The sequence below is a fragment of the Sander vitreus genome, chromosome 18 (assembly GCF_031162955.1).
Source record: "Sander vitreus isolate 19-12246 chromosome 18, sanVit1, whole genome shotgun sequence".
Taxonomy (NCBI): domain Eukaryota; kingdom Metazoa; phylum Chordata; class Actinopteri; order Perciformes; family Percidae; genus Sander; species Sander vitreus.
In genome coordinates, this window is record NC_135872.1 from 7,229,029 (window position 1) to 7,255,492 (window position 26,464).

Sequence of the window (26,464 nt, forward strand, 5' to 3'; positions counted from 1 at the left end):
TTCCCAGATGATGAAACCTTATGACTGTTGTGTTCTTTTAACTTTTCCTCTAGTGTCATCATTGTCTAATTCTTTTTGACAAAATAATACCTGCAAAACTAATGGCATTCCCATCAACCGCAGCTGCATTTTGTGTTTAGTGCCAATTAGCATGCTATGCAATACTAGCTGTGGATCACTCAGGCAGGGAAATGAGGGGGTGGGATATAGTTAGAAAACACTTAGATGTATACATTTTTGCATGTGTAAGTATGTGTGCATACAATGCATGTGCATATGTGTATGGATTCGGTCTTGTGTACATCTGTATCTGCTTGTGCATAAATGCCATTTTAAGGTATTTGTATATTATTTGCACGCTAGGCAATGTTAAGTACATAAACCATGTACGTACCATTAATCAATTTAAGTTTAATTACTTACAAACTAAATTTGCATATGTATACATGGTATTTTCTGTCAGCATTAAGTTATCAAAAAAAAAGGAAAAAAAAAAATTTGCCATAACTCCATAAAATGACCAGAGTTTACCCAATTTCTTCAAAAGTTGGGTTAATGTCCAGAGAGTGTTGGCAGCCTACAGTAGAGTAAGTATGAGACGAAAAAAGTTCTCTGCTGGTTCATAAACTTAACAGAACCCCTAAACAAACACCCTTTAACTTGTAGTTTTTATAGTAAGTTCTAAACACATTTTCTCCTTCCCACAACCACCCATGTTTTACTTTCATCAAACAGTTTTACACCAGCTTCACTTTGTGACCTTTGCGGTACAAGTGCAGAATCCAAACACTGAACCAAACCAGCCTAAAGCTGCGTACGTGAGAAGAGTAGTGTAAAGTACTGTACTTATTGATAACACCACCTCTGTTAATTGGAACCTGGTTACAATCTTATTAGATACTGTAGAGTGCATGTAAATAATTCAACTGAGAACTTGTTGCATTCAGCAATGTGGTTTATATGTATGTAGGAGGAAAAAACTACAATCTAGTAGTTTTTCAGCTCTATTATTTACACTGTTCTCCTTTAAAATCAAAAGAATTGTGCCTAAGAGGTTTTTATCTTGTACGTTACTGCTCCAGATATACTTTTCCCAGCTGAGTGACCACACAACAAGTAATCCCACTGATCTTTGGTACATTATCATGATACTGATATACAAGCCACTCTCTCACCCTCCACTGTGTTCTAAATACGCTGGCTACCTGCTCCTGCTGCCTTTCACCTTAAATGAACCCTTGATAAGACCTGAGAGGGAAGCTTTAATACACCGCCTCTCCACCTCCTGTCATTTTTCTGAGGAGTGCTTAAGACGCCTTTTACCCTGGCGTTTATCGGACAGCATACTGCACTTACATGTTCAGCGTGTATGAAGAACACCCTCTTAACAGACTGTTTTTAATGTTGAAATACTGCATATACAGTAGGGGTGTTGGGGATTACTGGTATTAGTCTGCAGAGCAAGCAAAGATGTCAAAGCAAAAAAATCTGATGTGATATGACAGTGAGCTAGAGTGAGACAGTGTTTTATCACCAACGTGCTTCAATTGTAATGTGGATTTCACAACAATAATGAATGAGGAAGAACTGTTAGCTTTCAAATGTTGACTCTACAGCACACTACGCTTCCTGTTGAGAAATATCAGCATGAAAACAACTTTTCCTCACCAACATTGTGCCTACAGTCTACCTCTTACTCAGAGGTGAAGTCACATTTCCCCAGACGCCATGCGAGTGGCCTGTGGGCTAAATCCCTCTGACCTTGTGCTCTCTAGCTTCTGACCAGCAGCCAAGCATACAGAGTAAACAGGAGGGAGGATAAACAATTTAGCAGAGGGCAAAATGATGGGATTTCAGAGCAGCGCGGCCTCCCAGTTGGGAAGCTGAGTGTACAGTCTTATGCTGGTGAATCACGAGACACTCTCAATAAGAAGCTGTCAGCTGCTTCCCGGCAGTGTTGACACTGAACATAGTAGGCCCTCACCTGCTCTGCAAGGATTACATCCGTGTCCTAGATTAGAATTTAGATTTTACACTTGTTAGAATATTTTAAACTAAAGCGACATTGTCAAAAGATACATTAGAAAACATCAAAGAACAACAAATCTAAAGTTCAAGTTTACCTTTAGTGAACTTTGACACTTGAATTGCTGTCAATTAACCAATGACATGTTGTCTTGATAGTGTTGCCCTTTAAGGAAACAAAACTAGACAGTCCAAAATGGAGGAAGCTGTTGTAGCTTATTTTGCCGTTTTGCTCTATCCACTTTTATTTAACCTTCCACCTTTCACTGTCCGATTACAAACCGCTCCAGAAGAAAGAAATGGTTTGCAGTTAGTTATAAGACAGGAGTAGATGGTATAAATATGTTTTGTTCACAGAACTTTGTGAACTTATTTTCCCATTAGCGACTAAGCTAACAAGCGACAGTTAGCAAGCTAGCGTCCACTGAGAGTCTCCCCCCACCCCCTCTTCAATAACCCTAATCGAATGAAATTAACGTTCATTTGGAAATAAATGACTGAAAGCTATTTCGACAGACTAGTGTTAGCATATTCCCAGCTTGCTAGCTTGTTTGCCATTAGCTTGCCTGTTACAGTAGTTCACCAACTAGCCCTGTAAGTAGCACTGCCTATTTTGTGAAGACATGCAGATGAATTTTGCTTCAAACCTGTCAAAATCTACATCTATAATGATGAATTGAACCGTTAAGGGGCCACTGCAGGCAATACAGTTATACCGTACCTGTGAGAAAATATGTTGACTTTGCATTTAGAGATGTTGTTGTTGCTTTTCAGAACACTTACTGGGATTGACCACTTCACCTCAGAGCTCAACAATGGACTTCTCTCAGCCTTCTCAATATTACAACAAAGTAAAAGCTGCTGGCAGAGCAGTGAGCGGTGGAGTCGAGCACAAAAACAAGTAGGTAAGCAAACACTCAGCCTGGGGCTGCTTTCAAAGTGCTCAGGACTTGTTGAAAAACCCATTGTGCTCTCTGTAAATTACACAGCAATGCAGCGTAATGATCAACTGCTGAGATAAAGGTCTGAATGCCACAGATATTACCGAACACTAGGGCTGCACGATATGACCCAAAATCAAAAATCACGATTAATTGCACATTATACTTCGATAACGATAAATTAAATTTTTTTGTGATTCGACGACGGACACTGCGTTTTTTTGTTTTGTTTTTTTGTACAAAGAAAAAAAAACGTCTTTTGCATGATAAAAATGTAAAGAGGCTATACAATCCATTTCTTAACTTGTTAGTCCTAACTTTGAACCAGCAAGTTGCGTTTTAAGTCCTCTTTTTTTCTGCTTGTGGAGAGCTACGTGACACATGAAACTATATTGATGAGGACCAGCGAGGTAAATCGTCCGTCTGAGAGTACACCAGGCAGACACACATCTGACAACCTACAGGTGGCAGCGGTGGAGACAGGCTCGGACATACACGCCGCGGGCCGCTGTGGACTTGTGTCAGTCCCGCAAGCGGTTTCAGGAAAGTGGCTGCATGTGTCCAACAATGCACAAAACATCAACACTGGTACAAGCCTACAGCTTAAATTGACCCTTCGCTAAGCCCCGCCCTCCTCAGTTACTGTTGCTATGCCTGACAAGCTTTCGTGCCTGGCACGTCTATTACAGTATGTATGCACCGGTGTCAGACATTCCCAAGGAGATAATTAGTAACTTTTGGAGAACGGGTGAAATATCTGAGAGAGCAAGACAAAAGAGACTGCAGTATGCAATCGAGGGATATATCCACAACATAATATGAGAACTGATTAGAGAATAATTTCATCAAAATTGAAGCTAAAGCCTATAGGTCATGTCATAATGTGAGCCGCCTCATACGCTGACCATTCAAATGGGAAACGCACAAATTGAGGAATAGCTATGTTCATGCACAGCAGGGTAAGTGGAATTTGAAAATAATCTAATAATTATAAATCAAACAGCTTATCCATAAAACAAATGGAATAAACACAAGACATTAGCCTGACCACTTTGCAATGATAAAATTCTCCCGCTTATATTTTTAGCGATTAACAAAATGCTGAAACATATTTTAAAAGTATGTCAGTGAGCCTCCGTCTTGCCTTTTAATCATCTTATTTTACGTTCAAATATATACATTATGAACAAAGAACAGTTATTATTTCCAAGCAATGCTGTGCTGTGTTGTGTTCTTGCCTTGGAGCAAACGTAGGTTTTTTTGTTAATCCTGTCGACATTTAGCTAGTTGTGAATGGGGCCTCCCACACTGCTTGATCCACGGCCGGCATTTCTCCCCTTGGGTTTTAGGTTTTGGGAAGGTAAAACATTCCACCACCCCGTCCAAACTTTTAGGATACCGGGTATCAGATTTGCACAATCCCTACGCACAACGCTTCAGCATGTTTCCCTCGCTCGAAAGCTTGACAGACCTCCCGCGCCTAGTTATGGTCGCTAAGCCACGATTGGCCTGTGGCGGTTTTCGGGCGTGGCTTAGCAAAGGACCAATTAATCGTCCAGCCATCCCGAACACCCAAACCGCTAATACAGATGGAAAAGCACAATTCAGTACAACTGATCCCTGATGAATATTAACTGCTTTATTTTAACATTGTAACTGGATATCCAGACACTGTAGAGATTCCCTGCCACACAAATTACATGTGCTGGTTTGAAATAATTTAAATACGTTGCATGAAGACTCTCAGAGCATTAGCAACCATCTCATCTTTTTTTTGTCATATTTCAGGAGAAAGAAGCGATTTGTTATTGCTCTGGCTGGATGTCTTTCTATCAGCATCAGTATGTCAACATGCATCAGCATATAAAATGTCATTTTGTCATCATGTCGTCAAAAAAACGCAACACATCAAAGTAGCGTGGCATTTGAAACACATTGAGCAAGCCCACTTAACATACGTCATTGTTGCACTGCAAGTCACACAGCCATCAATCAAAACCTCAGATTATTTTAATTGATCCTCTATCAATGTAGATTGTGTGATCAAGGGAGGATCTAGATCTATTGTCTACCAGATAGTGAAAACAATTAATTGTCCTATGAGGAAAACAACAGCAGAGAAAACATCTGAACAAATGCCTTCAATACACAGTGTGGTTCTGATTTCAGAGCTGTTATAATATATGTAACATGCAAGTCAATTTCCAAAAGCCTCAGCTAGCTGTGACTACATCTACATTTGTTAACCTATTAGTTTGAACGCCATTATATTACATCACCACTATTACGACCACCTACAAAGCCTGCTGATTGGCTTGGCTGTACCTCCAGTAATTCACAAGACCTTGGAACTTGGCTACGTTCACACCACAAGTCTTAATGCTTAATTCGGATTTTTTGCTCAGATCCGATTTTTTTGTTTGGCTGTTCACAATACCTTTTAAAATGTGGCCTATATCAGATTCCAGTGTGAACCGTTTGCGGTTTCGAACTGACCCACTTGCGCAAAAGAACAATAACAATGACATCAGACGCAGCATGCTGTTGCACTAAAGTTAGGGAGGTTAAGGAGGAAATGGCTGCAAATTCACTACAGAGGTCTGTGTGGATGCAGAGCCGAAGCCAAGAGTGGTGGGACTGCATTGCGAATAGCTTCACAGAGATGTAGTTTATTAAAAACTTTCGGATGTCGAGGGCAACTTTTGATTATCTCTGTCAGCGCATCTCCTCAAGACTCCCGCCGGGGCATAATTGTGACAAATGTCGATGTAAATTGACGTAAAAGTCGCTTCAAATCTGCCTTGGTTGTTCAAACTGCGGCCGCATTGAAAAGAAATCAGACCTGGGTCTGATTCAGGACCACATATGGAAGTGGTCTAAATCTGATTTAAAAAAAAAAAAAAAAACAGATCTGGGCACAATTTGAGTGTTCACACTACTTCAGAAAAAGAAGTCTGACCTTAGTCTGGCTTATTTTTTTGTGTGACCTGGGACCTGTGATCTTTGAGACCACTGGAAGCAATAACTCACTGCAGCAATAATGAGTTATGAGTAGGTGGTTTGAGAGTGATTGCTTCATAGATTATCACCATTAGACCCTGTCGCTGCAACTACACAATACGCATTAAGTGCTACAGAAGGCAGGGATAACATGGACAGAAAATGCACCTTAATATAGTCATTAGGAAAACAAAAGATTGAATTCAGCCATACTGCTGAGGAAAAGTGTGCCTTTCAACTGCAATTTCGGGCAGATAAAAGTTGACAGATATACGGACAGCTTTTTTGTTGCCCAATTTAGAGATTAGCAACTAAGATTGCATTATACATACCTAGCGTGTGGTGAAATTAACCTGCAAGGTCACTGTTACAGCAGTTTATAGAGGCCTTAACAATGTCAAGTAGTGCTGACGGAAGACCTCATGCTGGGCGCTGGGAAATTGTGATGGACATTTGATAGTTTCTTGTGACAACATATAGACCAAGAGAAAAAAAATACATCCATTGATAATGAAAATAATCATTAACTGCAGCCCTACTGTTAACCAAATGTACACTTTCCTTTTCTTTGCTGATTGAAACCAGAGCATGCTTTCATCCACTTTATTCCTTACACAACATCACTGTAAACAAGTGATCACGCTGTGAGTAAGACCGACTGAGCAACACGTTCACACTACACCTGATCATTATGACTTCAGATCTGATGTCTGACTCCGGGAGCAGAATCTGTGATTATTAGTTAACAGGGTTTTTCATCCATAAAGGATTTTTTGGGGCCCCTCAAAGAGGTCTTAGTCAGCCCCAAAGAAAAATCACCAGTACCAAAATGATACGAAGTGAGAATAAACATAGCAATTCAAATCCTCTCTTGATGTGTTTAAGAGCAATTTACCAAACAACCGTTAAACAAGCAGAACATAAACTTGAATATGAGCGCTAATCATGCTTTAACGGATTTTCCTGGCGATTTATCTAAATATTAATACTATTTTCTTAACCAGTTTTGTTAATTGGGGTTTTATTTACTCAAGCATAATACACAGTTTATCAAATTGTCAGAAATAACAGGTAAATGCATAGATTTCTGTCAAATAAGGTAACAGACTCATTGCCTTTACTGTACGTGGACCAATCATACTTACGGTCGTGTGTAGTCACCCCCCAAAGCCCTAATCTGAGCCAGGAAAAACCCTTGTTAGGCTGTAAGGAACAAAACCCTGAATGATAAGCTATGGTTAGTCATTGTTGTCAAAAGTTTACATTTTTTCCGAACACGACAGGTGTATAGTGGCCCTGGAGGCTTGACAATCAGCCTCTGCCATCTCTTAGCCAAATGTCCTCTTTGTCCACAGTATCACGTGAGGAGGACATTTCAGGACAGTTAGGAACAGCTTGTACTTGAATCTGGAAAATCATCTTTCCAAATTAACAGGGACCCACATACTTTCAGGCTGGCTCTGAGCTCATTGTTTAAAGGTTTTTTGTTGTCTGGCCTGCATCTCTGGTACACACTCATGCAGGAAGAGGATGAAGCCATGTGCGTTTGGAGAGATAGAACAGAGTGTTTCTGGGAAAATGCCTCTGCCCTCCCATGTGAATTAATGAGAAAATTCCACAGTAGCTCATAGGAAGACAACCTAAAAAAAAGGAGAACTCGATGTGTTTGTACAACTTATACCATGATGTTATGACAAGCAACAAGCCGGTCTTGTGTTGAACAGAAACTATACAACTGTCTGGTTTCACTAATAAATCTTTTTTTTCGGGTTTTTAAAATCACTATTCCAATACAGTTTTTTGGTATTTAGGCTACTTAAGTTGCTACCTAGAGGTACAGTATACACAATGAGCCCATCAAAGTTTGATGAAACCCAGTTGTATCTTTGACACTCATATTCTGGTATTTAGCAAAGATATTCTTCTTTAAAAGGCTTCGTGGATCTAAAGGCGAAGAAACACACTGAGCCGATAATCGGCTGTCGGACAGTCTGGCGAGGTCAGTGACTCGAGTCTGTTCGGTGTGTTCCGTGCCGTCGTCCGTCCGAGGGGCCGTCGTCTTTAATTTTGGCCGATTTGAAATGTATAATCGGAAGGCGGGCACTGCCGGCAGTCGGACTCAAATGACCCATCTGATTGGTAGAGTGCTAATCCGGAAACGAGGAGCGGAATGAGCGTGACTAGAGTCTCTCAAAATCTGACGAAAATCTTTTAAACTGACCTTTGTCGATCTGAAATGAAGAGATTCAGCAACTGCATGGCCCATTTCTCGCTTATAATGTTTTCAGAAACACGTTTCGGTTAAGTATTTTAGTACAATATGAGATCGTATTCTGAACAAGCCGCCGTAACAGTCTGGCTTTGAATTTCCCAAGGGGGTAAGCCAGCTTCCACAAAGTGTACCTCCTATGGCGCCATTTTGATGCTACCTAGCACTCACCCAACGTTAGCATTCCATTGACTGCCATTTATTTTGGCGCCACTTTGACAGCGAATAACTTTACATCTGAAGCGTTTAAAGACTTTATTTGTCCATTGTTTATTTCTAAAGAAACACGACAATGTATAAAAGGCTCCATTACCTTGTATCTCACGTTATGGCTCCGTAGCAGACGTTTTTGTAAAAATAGGCTAACGATTGTGTCATAACCACGCGACTTACTGTCGCATAGTAGAGGAATTACCGTAGAGTACAGGAGAAGCTCGCAGGCAGTTTCGACTTACATTAGCTGTTTAAGTGTAATTACTAATGTTAACTAGCATTTTAGTTAGCAATAATTAGCCTGTGCCTAGGTTATCTCCTTACATATACCTACGCTCTCCGTCTCTGCAAGATTCGGAATAATTGAGATTTCTCTTGGCACAGCTACCAGAAGACTTACAACTTTCAGACAGGTTGCTCACGTCACATCTACGTAGTCAAGCTTAGTTGGAGGCTGCGCCGGCTGCTGTTATGGAGACGTATTAAGTCTTGTCGCTTTGGTGTGTTCCAAGGCTCTTTTTTGACCAATTTGGGGAGACAGTGCATCAGGACAGTCCAACTGCCTTTTCTGCCGACGTTTGGCCGTTGGCTCTGTGTGTCTGGGCCTTAAAGAATCTGGGCTTTTCGGTTTTATTTCTACAATATCTTCTGAACAAATACAGATCTCAAATATGTGAGTGAAATGCAAACACTGGCTGCTCCTCCTGGCTCCTCAACACGCTGGACAGCCCAGCTGCTTTTTATTTGACCACAATCCCTAAAAGGTCTGCTTTCTTTCCAATGAGTTTTTTTTCAGTGCTGAACATTTCCAGTAGTAGATCACACATACAATATGATTAAGAAGGGGGAAAGTGCTTTCAGTCAGATGGTTCAAGTTCATTTCTCTGCTCGAAGATTCCAGTGGAAATTCCAGCCTCATGGCTCAAACCATGACACCCCGCCACTGGAGGCGCACAATGGAAGAGGGAAACTATGCATGGGGGGGAAAATATTAACAATAACCCCCACATTTGTGGAGCAAATTAAACAACCCCAGTGATGCTCTTTTGCCCAATGAGTTCCAGCTTTGTTCGGTAGCCTGCAGTGTAGAAGTAACTGTGACATGAAGGCTGCAGCCTCAAGCCCTGAAAAGCACAGCTGTGTGTTGTGTTTAAAGAGCTCAGAGCAACCTGTCCTGCAGGCAAACAGTTTACAAAAAAAGGAGGTGATCCAGCAAAGGCGTGACCTTTGACCACTGATACTAGTTTGGCAGAGAGGTAAGCATTAATGTGACATGCCATCATGAAGTTATGGCACATTAGGGGGGACTGACTCACACTTGGCACTAGTGATCTTATACAGTAGTTCAATCATTACTAGGAAGAGCAAAGGTTAAGTAAATTCCTGTTAAATGCTTTTAGAAGATTTATTCTAAAATCCCAACAGGCAACATTTAGGGTCAACGTTTAACACACTGAGAATGAGTTAGTTAGCAGTTTTTGAAGATTTGGCTTTGGACTCACCTGCATTGTAGAAGCTGTCCAGCACCGTGGTCTCCCCAAAATCCAGTTTACCAAAGTTCACAGTCTCCAGCTTGCTGCCCACCGTATCGCAGGCGTCCTTCAGACACTGCAGGGCCATGCTCTCCGCGTTATTCTGCTGGCTCGCCTCTCCGTTCACCACATAGGCCACCGTCACCGGCCTGCTTTTGCACGACTTCCCGGTGGAGAGCAAGCCCCCGCCGTCCATCGGATTGCTCCCTGGGGTCGGGCTGTGCCCCCCACCGACGACCACCGAGTCCTGCCAGAAAGTTCCGGCTGCGGGGATACCGAAGACGCCGCCACCTCCACCGCCGGTGCTGCTACTGTCGTCGAGGCTCTCTCTGCTGGGGCAGACGCCGAAGCAAGGCACCGGTAAGGATATCCCGTCTTGGTCTTGACTCATCATGTTTTAAGGGTCACTCGCTGTCTTAAAGTGTGAGTTGTGATGAGCGGCTTCTCCAGCAGTCCTCCATGGAGAGCCAGCGTTACGCACGGCGGTTACCCATGGAGCCTCTGCACAGGCACGACGTGAAACCTTCCTCCGTATCAACACAGGCAAACAACAGTCTGACAGCGACAGAGGTGTAACTACACATCATGCTGCATGTTTACTGTCGATGGCTCGCTCAGATAAAACACCAGCTAACAGCAGGTTGGTCGAAGTCACTGTTCCGAGAGGGGGGAAACTCGAGAGGAAAAGCCACCAAGAAACCGCGCATTCCTTCTCAGCGCTCACAACAAATCGACACACTTCCCAAAGTTGAACAACACCGCCGGGGTCCGGGCAGCGACGACTACAGAAGGCAGAGAAATGCCACACCAAGTCAAAGTTAAAGGCTCACAGCGGCGTGTCATCTCGTAAAAGAGAAACTGCACTGTGCACGCACCGACGCTGCTTTCATGTGCAGGCAGACCCTGCCCAGTTTCCACTGTTATCTTCCAGACTCACGCACTGGGCGGAGAGACAGCAGCGAGAGCCTGGTGGATCTGGGCGGGGACACGATGACCAAATGTGGAGTTGCGTGCTTCAGGAAAGGAGCAGTTCACCGAAAACAATACGAGCATACGAATTAACTAATTAATCAAAATGAGAAATTCTTAGGTCACCAATTTGTCATCTGATACAATAAACACAGAAATTGAAAGGGAAACGGCCCTTTATTGAACATTATTAAGCCCATATTTTCAGGTCTGTGAGCTGGAAGCATTTCATAACGTTGCAAATTAATTGCATTGTTTCGTCCATTAATCTTGGTTGATCCAAACAGATTACAAAGTAGATTTGGGCAGTGATCATCATTCAGCTGTGAGAAGTTTCAGGCAACAATTTCAGCTGCTATGCAGTCTGCCAAAGCTATCCAGCTTCTAGGCGGCAAACGTTGGATTTGTTATTCTCTTTGACAAATATTAGAGTTACATTAAGTTTAATAAATTCACATATAAAGTGTATTTAAATAGTTTGTCACCTTTCTTTCCTGTCATAAGGAGGACCTCTTGTGGTAAATATTTGATATTACAGACCAGTGCATGACCATACTCTAGCTCATTAAAACATGGGGGAATACAATTCTTTTTATTTTCTATTCATAACCATCACGTTTAAACATGTTTCTTTATAAAAGAAGACCCTCAGGAACTCCTCCTTTTATATTGCACATTTCAATTGTACTGTTTGGTTTTGCCTTGCATTTGAATTATTTAGAATGTATTACTGTATTGTACACATTACTTATCTTTTTTAATTGTATATATTACTTATCTTTCTTTATCTTATTAGTACATATTAATTATCTTTTTTATTTATTTTTTATTTTATTTATATATTACTTTACTTTTTTATCTTTATTTGTATATATTTCTTATCTTTTATATCCTACTTGTTGTACATGACCTTATTGGGTCGGAGAGACATTTTCAATTGCTCTGTATGTCTGGTACATATTGCAGAATTGACAATAAAGTTGACTTGACTTGACTTAAAAATCTACTAAACTACTTCTTAGATTCATGAGCTTAATCTATTTTATACAGTTATACAAACAGACAGTTGTTTGTCCTAACTTTAAGGCCAGCGTTAAATCACTCAGAGTGATGATCTTTGAACATGAACTTTTCATAACTGGGAAAGAGTCTGCATTAAGTTAGGTGTTTAAGAGATCAGTACTACATCTGGGTGAAGGCACGTAGAAGTGTCTCATTGGGCCTTGTACGATTTCAGAAATAATAACCACATACATTCCACATAAATTATTATGTTGCTTTATATTTCCATCAACAAGACGTTAGTGTATTTTTCTCATTTTATAAACATCTGTACATATTAATTAGATATAAAACCTACAAGTTATACCCTGGCCTGCTATCAAAGAATTTTCAACCAGTTTTTTCACTCCTAAAGATAAAAAAAAGATATATACTGTACAATGTAAAAGTAATAAAACCTTTTGTTTTTGTGACTACATGAAGCAGCACATATACATCTGCAGTTACTCTGGTTTATTTCTGCACAATATCAAATAGAAGATGAAATATAAAAAATCTGATTAAAAAAAATGTAACAGATTAAAACATGAATTATTTATGCAATCACAGAAGATCTGCAGACACAGCCAACATGTCAAAAGGTTTATCCTGAGGCTAGAATCATCACATTATATTTCAGGAGCAAAATAACCACAATCAACACTCATGTGCTCATCTGTGCAAAACGGAATCTACAATAGTGTGTCAGAGTATTCAGAGTTGCCAATGAGAAATTCCTTAACATATATATATTTTTAAACCTCAATAAATAAGTCACTGGGAATACAAAAAAGCATGTGTTTGTTTTTGTTTATTATATTCATTCATCTGTTGCCACTATTAACCGTGGTTAAGTGTGGAGTAGCCTCACTACACTACATATAATACAGGCCTACTAGCACTTATACATAGTAGCTACATGTAAAACATTCCATTATACTGTATACAACTGCTACATAATACTGTGTATACATTGGACAATATTCAGTATTAAAGCAGGGCTTTAATATGATTGTGCTAGAGCGAAATCTGCAGATTTTTTTTATGGCATTGACATTAAGTTTGATATTGTAGGTTAACAATAATATTTTTCTCGTTTTTACTTTAAAGGTCCCATATTGTAAAGAGTGAGATTTGTTTGTTTATTTAAGATCCTCATTAGATCCTGCATTGCTATTCTTCCTGAGGTCCTTACAACTCTCTTGATAATGTGACTATGCAATACTAAATACACACATAACAGTACATCATAAACAATACAAAATAAGAAATCATAAGACAGAAACTAAACATACACTATCATTTCATAACAAAACTCATATGATAAAAACAAAATACACACATAAGACGAGGACAGACACATATACAGGGCAGTTCCACCAGTGCAGTCACAGGGAATTCCACACATTCATGTTTAACACACTTTTTAGACAGGTACCATAACATGCTATCATCACATAACATCTGTTTCATACCATGTGAAAGTATCAAAACGCTCAATCCACGGAAAAATGCACACAGCCTCTAGTCGGAAACTGTGCCTTTAAATGAGCTGTCAGGACTTATACTGTTGTGATGTCACTATGTTGAAAGTGCCGCTACAGAGACCGCAAATGTGGAAGACATAGACTGTATATATAATGGACCAACAGATCCCGTTGCTCTGGACGGAGACCAGTGAAGGATATTAGAAGCACTTTTCCGGTGATGGCTGAGCGTTACTGCGCAGCCTCCAACTGAAAGAGATGACGTAAATGTGACGTGAGCAACCTGTCTGAAAGTTGTAAGTCTTCTGGTAGCTGTGCCAAGAGAAATCTCAATCATTCCCAATCTTGCAGAGACGGAGAGCGAAGGTGTATGTAAGGAGATAACATGGACACAGGCTAATTATTGCTAACTAAATTGCTAGTTAACATTAGTAATTAAACTTAAACTGCTAATGTGAGTCGAAACTGCCTGCGAGCTTCTCCTGTACTATACGGTAATTCCTCTACTATGCGACAGTAAGTTGCGTGGTTATGACACAATCGTTAGCCTATTTTTACAAAAATGTCTGCTACGGAGCCATAACGTGAGGTACAAGGTAATGGAGCCTTTTATACATTGTCGTGTTTCTTTAGAAAGAAACAATGGACAAAAAAAGTCTTTAAACACTTCAGATGTAAAGTTATTTGCTGTCAAAGTGACGTCAAAATGAAATGAAACGGCGGGTGATGACTTGTTAGCATCAAAATGGTGCCATAGGAGCTACAGGTTGTTGACAGATGCTTACCCCACTGGTGGAAGACCAGAAAAAAAACACTGACCAATCAGAGCAGACTGGGCTTTTTTTTCGGGAATGGGGCTTAAAGAGACAGGCGCTAAAACGGAGCGTTTCAGACAGATGGTAAATACAGGCACAGTATATTTAGACAGACAGATTGAGAAAAAGAATGTGTTTTTTGAACATTAAAGCAAGTAAACATGTTCTAGTAGAAACCCAAAATACAAGTATGAACCTGAAAATGAGCATGATATGGGACCTTTAATTGGCAAATATTAACACAACTTTCCAGTATTTGGGGCAAGACGAATGGAGTTAATATAAGTGAAAATGTATTAGATTGTGTGTCAAATTAAGCACTTTCAGAAGTACTGAAGCTGCAGTGGCAGCAGTTAGATTGGTGAAAAACAGAGTGTGAGTGAGAGTGTTTTTGAACGATTTCAACCTACAGAGAAAACATAATGTGGTTGAATAAAGGGGGAAAAAAAAGACTAATACGCCATTTAATAGATTAAATACAGCAGAGTGTCCTTTCCCTTTTTTGCCACTAGATGTCCCACATTAACCACACATTCATCCACACAGCTTTCACACAGTACCAACAGCTCTCAATGACCAGGCTGCCAAACCTAACACATCCACAGGGCTGTGTTATTTCACTGCCTTTCAACACATCGGTCTGCTCTTCATCGTTTAGCTGTGGGCAAATTACAGATAATCACACCCAAACTATTTATGCATCACTGTGTCTTCTTATTGGCACTCAAATCAAGTGCTGTGTACGCTGAGGTTACATTATTGTGAGTCAAATTACACATAATTGAATTACTAAATATTTACATTTCTATATGAAAATCTAAATTTTATTCACATCATTCTGTCCTTCTCACACACACACACACACACACACACACACACACACACACACACACACACACACACACACACACACACACACACACACACACACACACTCTCTGTCTGACATATGATAATGAAAAAGGTTGCTGATAAATGAACATTTTAGACTTTATTGCATTAATAAGTAACAATTAATACTCTAAAACATCATGAAAACCAAACAGTAAAGCAGGAAAACAGAAGCTACAAAAAAAATACTAGTCATCTTGCCTCTTCCAGCCAACACTGCTTGACACATCTGGCACACAGAGCCACTGAGCTGCTGAGCCTCCGCATCCTGCCGCCGAGCCCCAGAAAGTTTGTGGCTGCAGGCAGGAAGAGTTTCTCCTGAAGCTGGGATCCAATTTTTTTTTCATATTCAACATATTACAGAATGCAAAGACGACTGGCAAGGTGCTTGCAGTGACCACGCTTGAATTAAAAGACAAATATTTTTTTGTAATATCCTGATTTTGATCATTTTGGCAATAATTACCAGTGGTGGAAGAAATACAATATCCAGATCCTTTATCAGTACTATAATTTAAAGATACTCCTTTACAAGTAGGCCTACAAGTCCAGCATTCAAAATGTAAGTCTTATCATCAAAATATACTTAAAGTATGAAAAGTACTTAATATGATGAATGTCCCATGTCAGTGTTATATCTTATAATATATTATATTATTCAAATATTATTAGATGCATTAACTATAAGTAAAGTAAAAACTAAAGTATTTTACATGACATTGGTAGTTTATTTTTGAACAATGTATCATATTTTATAGGCTGATGATGATACAGTTTATATGTAAAATGTTGCTAGTAAAGTTACTAACACAACATAACCATAACTAACATACTTAGGTCATTTTTAATGCACCATTTTATTTTACAAATAAGTACAGAAATCTAAGTCAAAGTTATTATTTAAAATATTTATTCATTCATATTATGTAAATGTTCCATTCATTTTTTCCCATAGACAATGTTACGTGACTTAAAGTTGGAGCACTTCTACTCTCCCGGTTGAATCATCTGCACAAAATATTAGAAAGTGTGTTGAAAAATATCTGATTATTTGATAAAAAAACGTTGCAAGCTTGTGTACCTGAAAACGTTGAAGTAGACGTTAACTTTTACTCCCAAGAGGCATTTCGGGAAAAAAAACATCCAATCACCGAGCTTAAAATTCTGGTACGTGCGCTACTTGCTGGTGGGTGGAACATAACGCAGTGGTGAAAACGGAAACAATTATAAACTATAGCACGGTGTTTTGTTCTCAATTTGCTACTGCTTTGATTCGCATTTGAAGCTAGTGGGTAGTGTAGATTTTAGAAAATTACAGACAAAACACGACTTTTTAGAAACAAAGTTGAAATAATTCAATCTGGTGGCCATAACATAAACATATTGGATTATTGGAGTCCTGTTTCTATTTTCTATTACTTCTACTTAACGTTTTTATTTATGTCTTATTGTAGATATGTTACTTATTTACTGGATACACGTATTGACTAGCTCTTTTCTTACTCTTGTTTTGCCTTAAATGTGACTGTGAGCAACTGCAACTAAATAATTTCCCTGAGGGGATCAATAAAGTATTCTGATTCTGATATATTCAGTTACATTGACGATTATTGTTTAAAGAAACACTTTGAATGGGAAAACAAAATGGGGAAATACCACTTTTCTATTCTCACATTTCGAAATCGGATTGGTGCAAGGACATCCTGTATGGGACATCACCGCCTTCTAAAATCTAAATCTAATTTAAGAGCGCAGACAAAAACAACATATTCTCATTCCCATTGCGTCAAAAAGCGACGCTTGGTCAGGTGCCTTTGGCATTTATTATTGATGCAAAAAGTGTCCTTTGGCGTCATATTTAGACGCACTTGGTCCGGACTCTTGGTGTCACTATTTGGCGCTCAGGGTCGGGACGTACGTTTAACTGACATGCGGCACAAGAAGGAGACAGTTAGGTTTAGGAAAAGATTGTGGGTGGGGTTACAAAATGTACGTAACTACTCGCTACCATTGTCGCTCTTAATACTATGTCAACTTACAGCGCCGCTATGCCCGGTGCATTCAATACAGACGCTAAAGGGTGATTTAAAGGGTAAAAAAAATACCCTTATATAAATGGGCTGTTAACAACATGATTGTACTTGAAGTCTTTTTGAAGCTGTATAAATAAATCTTTTTGGCCACTTGGGGGCAGTAAAACCAGCTGTAAACACAATATTGACATATTATCGCCTTATAAATTTATAGAGAATATGTTATCCAAGAAAGTGTTTTTACAGATGAAGCAAACACAGAGCAACATCAGCATTCATTTGGAGCATTCATTGTGTGAACCAAAACAATGAGTTGAAAGATGCTAAAACGCTCCATAGAGCTGAGGGGAGCTGCAGTCAGGTGATAATTCTCTGTGGGTTTGTCACTATGAACCTTTCACATTCATTTGTCATTTGATCCACTGTTAGTATAAAAATAACGATTTCTGTTGCTTTAAAGAGCAACGCAACAGCTGTTGAAAATCTTAGTTTTGCTGAACTCTAGTGATCTCTGATGTCGAGGTGTACACCAGGGAGTGGTCAGTACACTGTGACATCACTATTACCTTATTAGGCATTGCTCCAACTGGATCTTGTTTAGTTAAAGTGCACATAATGACCTTTCTTATAAATGTCAAGTAGCAGTGCTGCTACTGTCTGTCTGGAATTGTTTTTGGTTCTGTCTTCCCTCAGAATGTATACAGTGACTATTACAATGTTAATGTATGCACATATTAGAATTACATGCAAACAACCAACAGTATGGCGTAAAGAGTGAAGTTTGTTAGGGTCTGAGTGTAGTTAACCATCAATAGGCCACCCATACTGCACCCTGCAAATAAAGCTTTCCATTCTGCTCTGCCACAGACCATGAAATAGTCACTCAGCTCTGAAATGGAGAGAATCACTCACATGGAGAAACAGAGAGAAGTTCAGTTAGTTTTGCCGTGCAGGTAGGAGATAGATACTTGGAGGCACAGACTTATTGCAGCCCTCCATAGATATCTGCCAAAGTCTACACAAACATTAGAGGGAAACGGGGAAACAAAATTACAGAAATCTGCTAAGTTTGACAAATGACGGGCCCAACTTTGCCACTAGCTATTAGCCTGCAATGATTAATAAGTGAGAAAATAATTGCACTTCATTGAGATTGATGACGCCCCATTTAACCTCCCCTCTCATCCTGGCTGCGCCACAGAGCACCGAGATGAGCCTCGGACACACTGCTGCTCTGCCGGCCTCATTGGCATCACACACACACACACACACACACACACACACACACACACACACACACACACACACACACACACACACACACACACACACACACACACACACACACAGGGTCTGTAATGATCCTGCGGGGTATTTTTTAAAAGCCTTGCAGCGCTCTGATCATAAGTTCATTGTTAGTAAGTGAAAAACAATGATCTCAGCGCTAGGAGGCCTCTGGGAATCTCTCACTCCACCAATATAGCAACATTTAAGTCAAACACCATGGGGAATTAATGACAGTGGAGTCACCATTAACTCCTACACTAACGAGTTTGTGAGCTTTGGCCCTCTTGTTAGACACATCTTGTGTGTGCGTTTGCTTGTGTTGGAGAATCTTGTTGATCTGAAACATACACAGTAAATGTGTTTGAATGTGATTTTCACGGGTAAAATGCAAACAAAAACGCCGGCGATCAGGCGAGGCGCTGGGAGTGCCATGGCGCCTTATCCTTTCAGTCTGCAAAGAGACGTGGCCAAGGTTATTAAAGAAGGATGTAGCAGAGCAAGATGGCCGCTGTTGTGACCAGAGGCGGTGTGGAGAGATAAATGGTTGACCCAGCCTGGTGTCAGGTTAGGATTGATGCCACTATCAGCCCCACTGCTTTCCCAATGATTTTCTCAAATCTCTGATAGAGTGTGTTATCTAGTTACTGGCATGAGGGCAACGGCCTCCAGGCACAGAGAAGGTCAATCTATGAGGACAATCTTTGTTGGACTAAATGAGAAAAAAGACCTCACAAAAAAGAATAAAAAGCAGCTGCTAGGTCTCTGGGATAAGATAAGCCAAATTACTTCTCTTTAGTAGGATAGGCCTTGGGCAAAACATCAAAAAAAAAAAGAAAAAAGAGAAAAAATTAAGTGTGGCGGCTTGTGTGCTCTTTAACTTCAATGTTGTAGATTTCACCTGGAACCTCTGCTTCCTTGATCTAATGTTGATTCAGTGGCAGCAGCACTTTAAGGAATGGGCTGGGTGAGTGTGTGTTTGTCTGCTGTTCAATCTGCATTCACTTTTAAAAAAAAACAGGAATTTCCAGAACATATAATACCAGTCAGCCACGTAAACCGTCCCACAGATAATAAAGAGCTTCTCCATAATCGTACTCCATCAAACCTCTCGCTCTTTTCAAAACTGGGGGAAAAGAGTTTGACTAATAGGTTGTAATTTACCAGCCAAGGTCCCGATCAATAATTCTGTGTCAATAATGATGGAGAGGTCTGTGTGAGGGGAAATAATTCCATTCATTGTCTGAGAAAAATGAAGGTGTGGACATCGCCTCAGGCTGTAGGCAGATGTCCACAGGTGCTCGGTTAGTGTGATGGTGGAGTTGATGAGTGGGAAGACAGATAACACACCCTTGTGGTGCATAGGATCAAAACTTTACAAAGAGGGTTCACACACACACACACACACACACACACACACACACACACACACACACACACACACACACACACACACACACACACACACACAGTCCCTAATGGATTTTTTTCTTCACACTTTTTTGCTGACGTGTCAGTCGACGGGCATTTCTCATAACAACTCATTTTGAAAGCAGCCTTCTGACAGAAATATTGACCAAACGTCTATAAATGAAAGGAACAATCTGTTTCTATATGATCCAGAAAATTGCTAAAATGGTTTCAAGGAAATAAATAAGCCTTTTTGAAAACCTTTCTGATGTGGTGTGAAAATATGGCACCTCTTATCTGCATGCATGTAGCATAGGAAATAAAAATACCTGAGTCAAATGAGCCAGTACATCATTAAAAGATATAGAAGCTGAAGGTTTTCAAGCATATTGTCATGATAAATCTCAAGTCATAGGCTGAACATTTCCCATAGTGCTGGTGTAAAATCATTTACACCAGCATTCATCTTCAGCAGAAGACACAACACATTCAAACAACCACTGATTCTACATCATGGCATGGACTTAATGGTGTTAATTACCATACTGCAAGTTACTGCAATCACTCAAGATGAATAAAGCTGACTGTATATAGCACTGCATTGGCACTTTCTACCTTTATGTCACATAGTTGTGACATCACAACTTTACTGAGTCCAGACGACTCGTTTAAAGGCACAGTTTCTGAACACAGGCTGAACACATTGAGTGTTTCGATACTTTCATAGTATTTATACGTCACTTTGACAAGTTTTGTAAAGACATTAAAATATCACTTTTTAGAATATGGGACCTTTAAGTTATGCACATCGTTGGACCAAAACATTTATAAAAACCTGTAGAAGTTGTTGAATTGGGCATCATCCACAGAGAAGCTGCAGAAAGGGAAAACCAATTAGCAACACCATAACTCTGCAAGGTTCGTCGTGTAACCCGCATCTTGTCATATTTACATTTATGTCAAACGTTCCCTAAAACACTGGGCCACTGCTTGTGTGTTTCAGTGAGGTACAGTATGCTCCCTGGTTCTAAAATAAGGCGAGAGTTTTCCTGTAGTAAGAATTCCAGTCTGTTACAAGCTCGATATCAAAATCTTTGCTTCTCAAGCTGCGGTAAGCCACACTTTAATGCCTTGATCTGCCAGTCAAAGATAAATGTTACCGACTGAAAGCAGTCTAAATATTTTGACACAAGCTTTCAGTACAACACCAGATACAGCAGAGCCAGAGCTCAGACTGTGGGCAACACACAAAGTCGAAAACAAATGATTTGAAATTCAATAGAAATGTAAGCTGTTATTAATATTATTACATAAACATCACTCCCCTGGTAATTTTCACATAATGGCGAAAAGGTCCACTTTTGGAACACAAATAAGGTGAGGTTGGATGGATTGTACAATAGGATGAGTCTGACAATCCAAATCCATAACAAAACCACACTCCCTTGCATACATTTGTGTTAAAATAGGTATCATAGTATAACTGTTAAATATGACAGTGTACAAATGGAGCACAACTGATTAATAAAGTTTTGATGATCCATTGTTTAAACTGTGAACTACATTTTGAGTGTGGCTAAAACACATTTGAATTTGTGTTGTCATTGGTGATGTTTTTATGTCTGTGAATAATTACTAAATACCACAGTAGAGAAACTAATAGGCAGCTGCTGGTTTACAGTATGTTCCTGCACTAGCGTCAATATAGAGCCCCATTGACCTGCACTTTGATTGGGCAACAATTTATGCATGAACACTACCCTTACATGTGAAACTGAACTAGGGTTACTCTTCACTCAATTCACCCATCCAAATCAGTCAGATTTTTGTCATGTGTTTATGTTTTGTTTTGCAAAAATTGAACAATTTCATGATGAATAACACAAACAAGACTGAAGGTCTCATGACTTCTACTTTAAGGAGGCAATCATCGGGAGGCCTGCACACAGCCATACATTCTTTGCAGGTGCAAAGATATACAGAAAATACAAAAATGTCATGTCAAGAAGATTGGGAACGAGATAGCAGTGTGGGGATTTTTTACTTGATAGCTTAGCGGTAGTGTACAGTTTCCAAAAAATGTGAGTTATATAGCTGTTTTGGTTACTTTCATATTTCATGTAAAAAGAGAATAACCCCAGTATCGTTTTCTATACGTTACAGTATGTGGCTACTTTTGCCAGACTGCCAACTTTAGGAAAGCATAAGTGTGTAAAATATTTAAAAGACAAACATAAAGGTTTTGGTGTCTGCTTCTTCAAACCAAAGATCAAACCTTTAAAACAATCAACAACCCTACAAGGATAGAACTGATAGTAATCTTAGTAGACATACGTTTTTTTTTAAAGATTATTTTTTGCCTTTAATGGATAGGACAGTTAGGTGAGAAAGGGGGAAGACATGCAGGAAATCGACACAGGTCTGATTTAAACCCTGGACCTCTGCGTCGAGGCATAAACCTCTATGTTTATGTGCGCCCGCTCTACCCACTGAGCTAACCCGGCCACAGTAGACATATGTTTTATATTAGAGGCAGAACCCACGTCAGCGGCCATAGTTATTATGACGAGTCAAAGAGGGAGTCAGTCGACGGTATTAAAGAGTGACAAAGTCCATGTCGGTAGAACAACGGGGTGGAGCGATGGGTCAACAATACATCGATCTTTAACACAGAAGAGTGCTGTTCGTTTCCAATCAACAGACAACATGGTTATTCTTTAAGTACTATAAGATCACAATTGTTCTGTAACCTTAACTAAGTACTTATTTAATCCAAATCATGATCTTTCCCTTAGCCTAACCAAGTTGTTTTTGTGCCTAAACCTGACCAAACCTGACATTGTCACAGCATAAAACCCATTTATTGTTCAACAGTGACTTGTAGCGGTTTGTCTTTCAATAGTGGTGTCAGATCAGAAAAATGCTTGTGTCGTTCTAGAACGAATGGACAAACAACGTAGTTTGACGTTTAATTAGAATGACTTGTTGATCAAAACAATAAAACCACAAAGTAAGTCTTGTGTCTGGTGATCTGACGTTACCCTCTGACCCCTCAGTCACTGGGCCTTCATCCCAGCTGGCCGCCCCTCCTCTGAACTGAGCAGAGGTGTGTTTTCTGAGTTTCAACATTGTGCTCTAAGTGGATTGGGTTCCTGTCAGAGTTGAGCATTTGGACATTGATAAATTTCCTCCTGTGCTGGATCGATAACTCTCACCTTTCAGCCCAGGGCTCCTTCAGAGTTGGACGTCATAATTACTCTGTCAAACTGAATGCCTGTCTGTGTTAAGACTGACGACTGTGTGTGTGTGTGTGTGTGTGTGTGTGTGTGTGTGTGTGTGTGTGAGAATGACATTGAGTCAGTGCAAAGCAGTAGAATATGGCTTTTTTTATGTGAATGGGGTATTGTGTGATTCGGGATGTATGCATGAAGATTTATGGATTATGTTTGCACATGTGGGCTTTAAAAGGTTGTGTATATGTGTGGCTGTCCGTGTGTGTGTGTGTGTGTGTGTGTGTGTGTGTGTGTGTGTGTGTTTGGGGGGAGCAGGTGAATGCTTTGTTGGCTGAGCTAGACCTGCGATTGGCAGTGATTGACAGCTGGGCAGCCCGCCTCCTCCTTTCTCCTCCCACGGCGCTTTTTGATGCCTGTCATATTGGCCAATCAGTGAAGTGATCTGACAGGTGTCCTGACACCAACATACACGGACAACACACACATTCGTGTACACGGACAGGCCTAATTCTAATCTAAACTTTAAACCCAATTCCTGACTCTAAATTCACCACTTAAAATTAATCAAATATTCTAAATTTGACAGATTTTACTTATCTTTATAACAATAAACCAGAACACATTTCCAGTACTGAAACATACCAAAGCAGCCGTGTTTACTTACCGATTAGCTGCAGCGATTTGCTCCAAAAACAACACGGTGGGGATGAAGGGCCCCTCACGTCGATCATGTTAACTGAATTAACATATGCAACGTTCCTTTCAGCTGGTTCCTCAGATCTGTTATCTGTCCAGATGTAGTGATGATTTATTTATTCTGTTACAGGAAAGGCAGGGAATTGCCTCCATCTGCTCCATCAGACGTTGCTGCTTCGCTGCGTGCAGCCACCCTCCAGGTTAGTGCGGGTTCATGTGGGTATTTCGATGCATAATACGCCTGCTTAAAAGTGTCTAAGAGTCTATCTGTATGAGGATGTGTGTGTGTATTTGTGCAGGTTTACATATGATGGCAACATTTGGCATATACACCAGTGTGTAAACATGTAAGTGTAACTGTTCTGTAGGTTTTTATTAGATTTGTATGCGTATGTGTGTGTCACAGCGGCCACGTGGCGCTGCTGTCGGTAAAAGAGGCAGCCTGTGGAATTAAAAGTGAATGAAGCGAAGATGAGCGAGGCTGCCTGCTCCTCATAAAACCGCCACACAATAATAATAATAACAATCAGCGCAATAATAACCTCAGCGCTCATTTAGACATCAATACTAATCACTCTCATTTGGAGGACAATAATAATAATCAGGCTCATTTAGAGAGCCGTTTCTCCACGGTGACACTGCCTTTGGGGTTGGTTGGTGCTTAACCTAATGATAATAGTCATGATTCATGGCTCAACTCTCCCTCCCTGCATGTTGCTTTCACTCCACGTGAAGTGTGTGAGTGTGTGTGTGTGTGTGTATGTATGTGTGGGTGGGTGGGGGGAGAGAGAGGAAGACATTGTGAGGAAGTGACTCTGTTGTAACACACAAGCTTATACTTCACTTTCTGAAAATCATTGCATTTTCCCTTCTTTTCCTGCTTGCGGGAACTTGGCTCACATGACTCAGAAACTCTAAATGTAATGAAAAATCATTGTTTGCAGTCTTATTTTTTTGGGCCATCATAACTACGCACACAGATCTGAGAATGAGGAAACATTGCTAACAAGAAGTCCAACAGGTGCAAAAAACACAAACGGTCAGATGATCATACAGGTTTTAAACAAGCGTCCAGGTTAACCAAATGTATTAACACGTGAAAACAAGTTATTGCCTAAACATCTATCAAACACTTGCCTGTGTGGCACGATTTGAGGCAGTGTTTATCAGATTTATCCTGAGGCTGTATAGTCTGGCCTACCGGATGTTCAGTGCCTGACATCTGGCTCTCCTCCACTTCAGCTATCTATTTTGCAAGGGCACCATTGCTGCATCCAGGGTTTAGTGCCGCTCAAGACGATTGTGATTGGTAGAAATACAAACAACCCAGAATGTTTTTCCCTCTATACCAGAATGTTAACTTGTGCAGCCAGACCATACTCAAGCGCTAACGCAGCCCTGTGGAGATTGGTCCGGCATTATGAGACTAGAGGCTGTACGACTCAAATTCATGAAATTGTGGAGTCAAGAAAGAAAGAAGAGGGGTTTGAAGTAAAATAAGAGAAATAATTGGAGTGCTTGGTGAGTCCAGAGATCAGTCAAAGTTTGAGGTGTCACACAAACGCACACAGGCACACTCCACACACACTAATGCAACGATGCACACTGTTAGCTAGCTTGATAAAGCTAACGTCTGAACAGTTGGTACCTTGGTTGTTTGAGGCAAATAAACTTGCACTGCAGAAACACTGCTTAATTGTAACTATTCCAAATTGCTTCAGAGAATTGTTAAACTAAATGATAAGCGAGTACCCATGACACGGTACTTTAGTTGAGTTTTAATTGGTTACTTTCAGCTGATCATGCAAACAGCCGAATTCAATTCGAATAGATCTACAGATACAGACAGACAGTAAAATGGATGTGCTAATAAACCTTCTCTAGTGCTGTATGTGCAGGGGAAACACCTTTATGTTATGGAGATCAAATGCGTCTCTGATCATCTGCAAAGATTTGCCTTTGCTGCACCAGATCACAGTGCAGTCGACGAGGATGCGGGTTAAATGCCACAGGAATTTAGGTGTTGCAGTAACACTCACTCAGCCCTTTACAGCACTATATGGTCATCTTCAAGACATGAAAATATTCTCTTCACTTCCTGATGTATTGCGTGCCGACACATGGGACAGTCAGGCACTAATATAATTCCTTGCGAGTGGTGCTCATCTCATCCGGGCTCCAGCTTTGAACTCATGGCTCGGCAGCTTTTCAGAATGAGACAGAAAATGGGGACAGAGGGAGAGAATTGTCCGGCACTGATTCACTGTAAAAAAAAAAAAAAAAATCTCAGACAGAAGATCATTTCAGCGCCGCTCGGGAAGATCAAAAGCTCTGCTTGCAGAGAGCTGGTGCGAGGGGAGATGGTATCGCCGGGCTCTCATTTCATTCACAGACGAGTGTGAAATGACTTCATCTGTTGTGTGTACTCACACTAGACACCATTATACACTACTGTACCCTGACCCTCCCTTTTCTCTCTCACTCTCTCCTGGACGCTGGCAGCCACAGGCCAAAAACCACTGCAGCTGTGTCCTAATAATACATCTGTAAGGTATTGCTTTGGCGCTTCTTGAAGCCCCACTGTCAGCTTTTACCTACATTGACATTAAGAATAGTAAAGAGACA

The 26,464-nt window shown here is 40.3% G+C and overlaps 1 protein-coding gene across 1 annotated transcript in view; it reads right to left on the reverse strand.

Annotated features, from left to right (window-relative positions):
• The window catches only part of map3k5 (mitogen-activated protein kinase kinase kinase 5), a 75,635-nt gene extending 64,735 nt beyond the window's left edge, over positions 1 to 10,900 (reverse strand). The window contains exon 1 of the mRNA XM_078274447.1: positions 9,951 to 10,900. Coding sequence (XP_078130573.1) covers positions 9,951 to 10,374 — 424 coding nt within the window. The 5' untranslated portion in view covers positions 10,375 to 10,900. The remainder of the gene's footprint in view (positions 1 to 9,950) is intronic.
• Between the last annotated feature and the right edge of the window lie 15,564 nt (positions 10,901 to 26,464).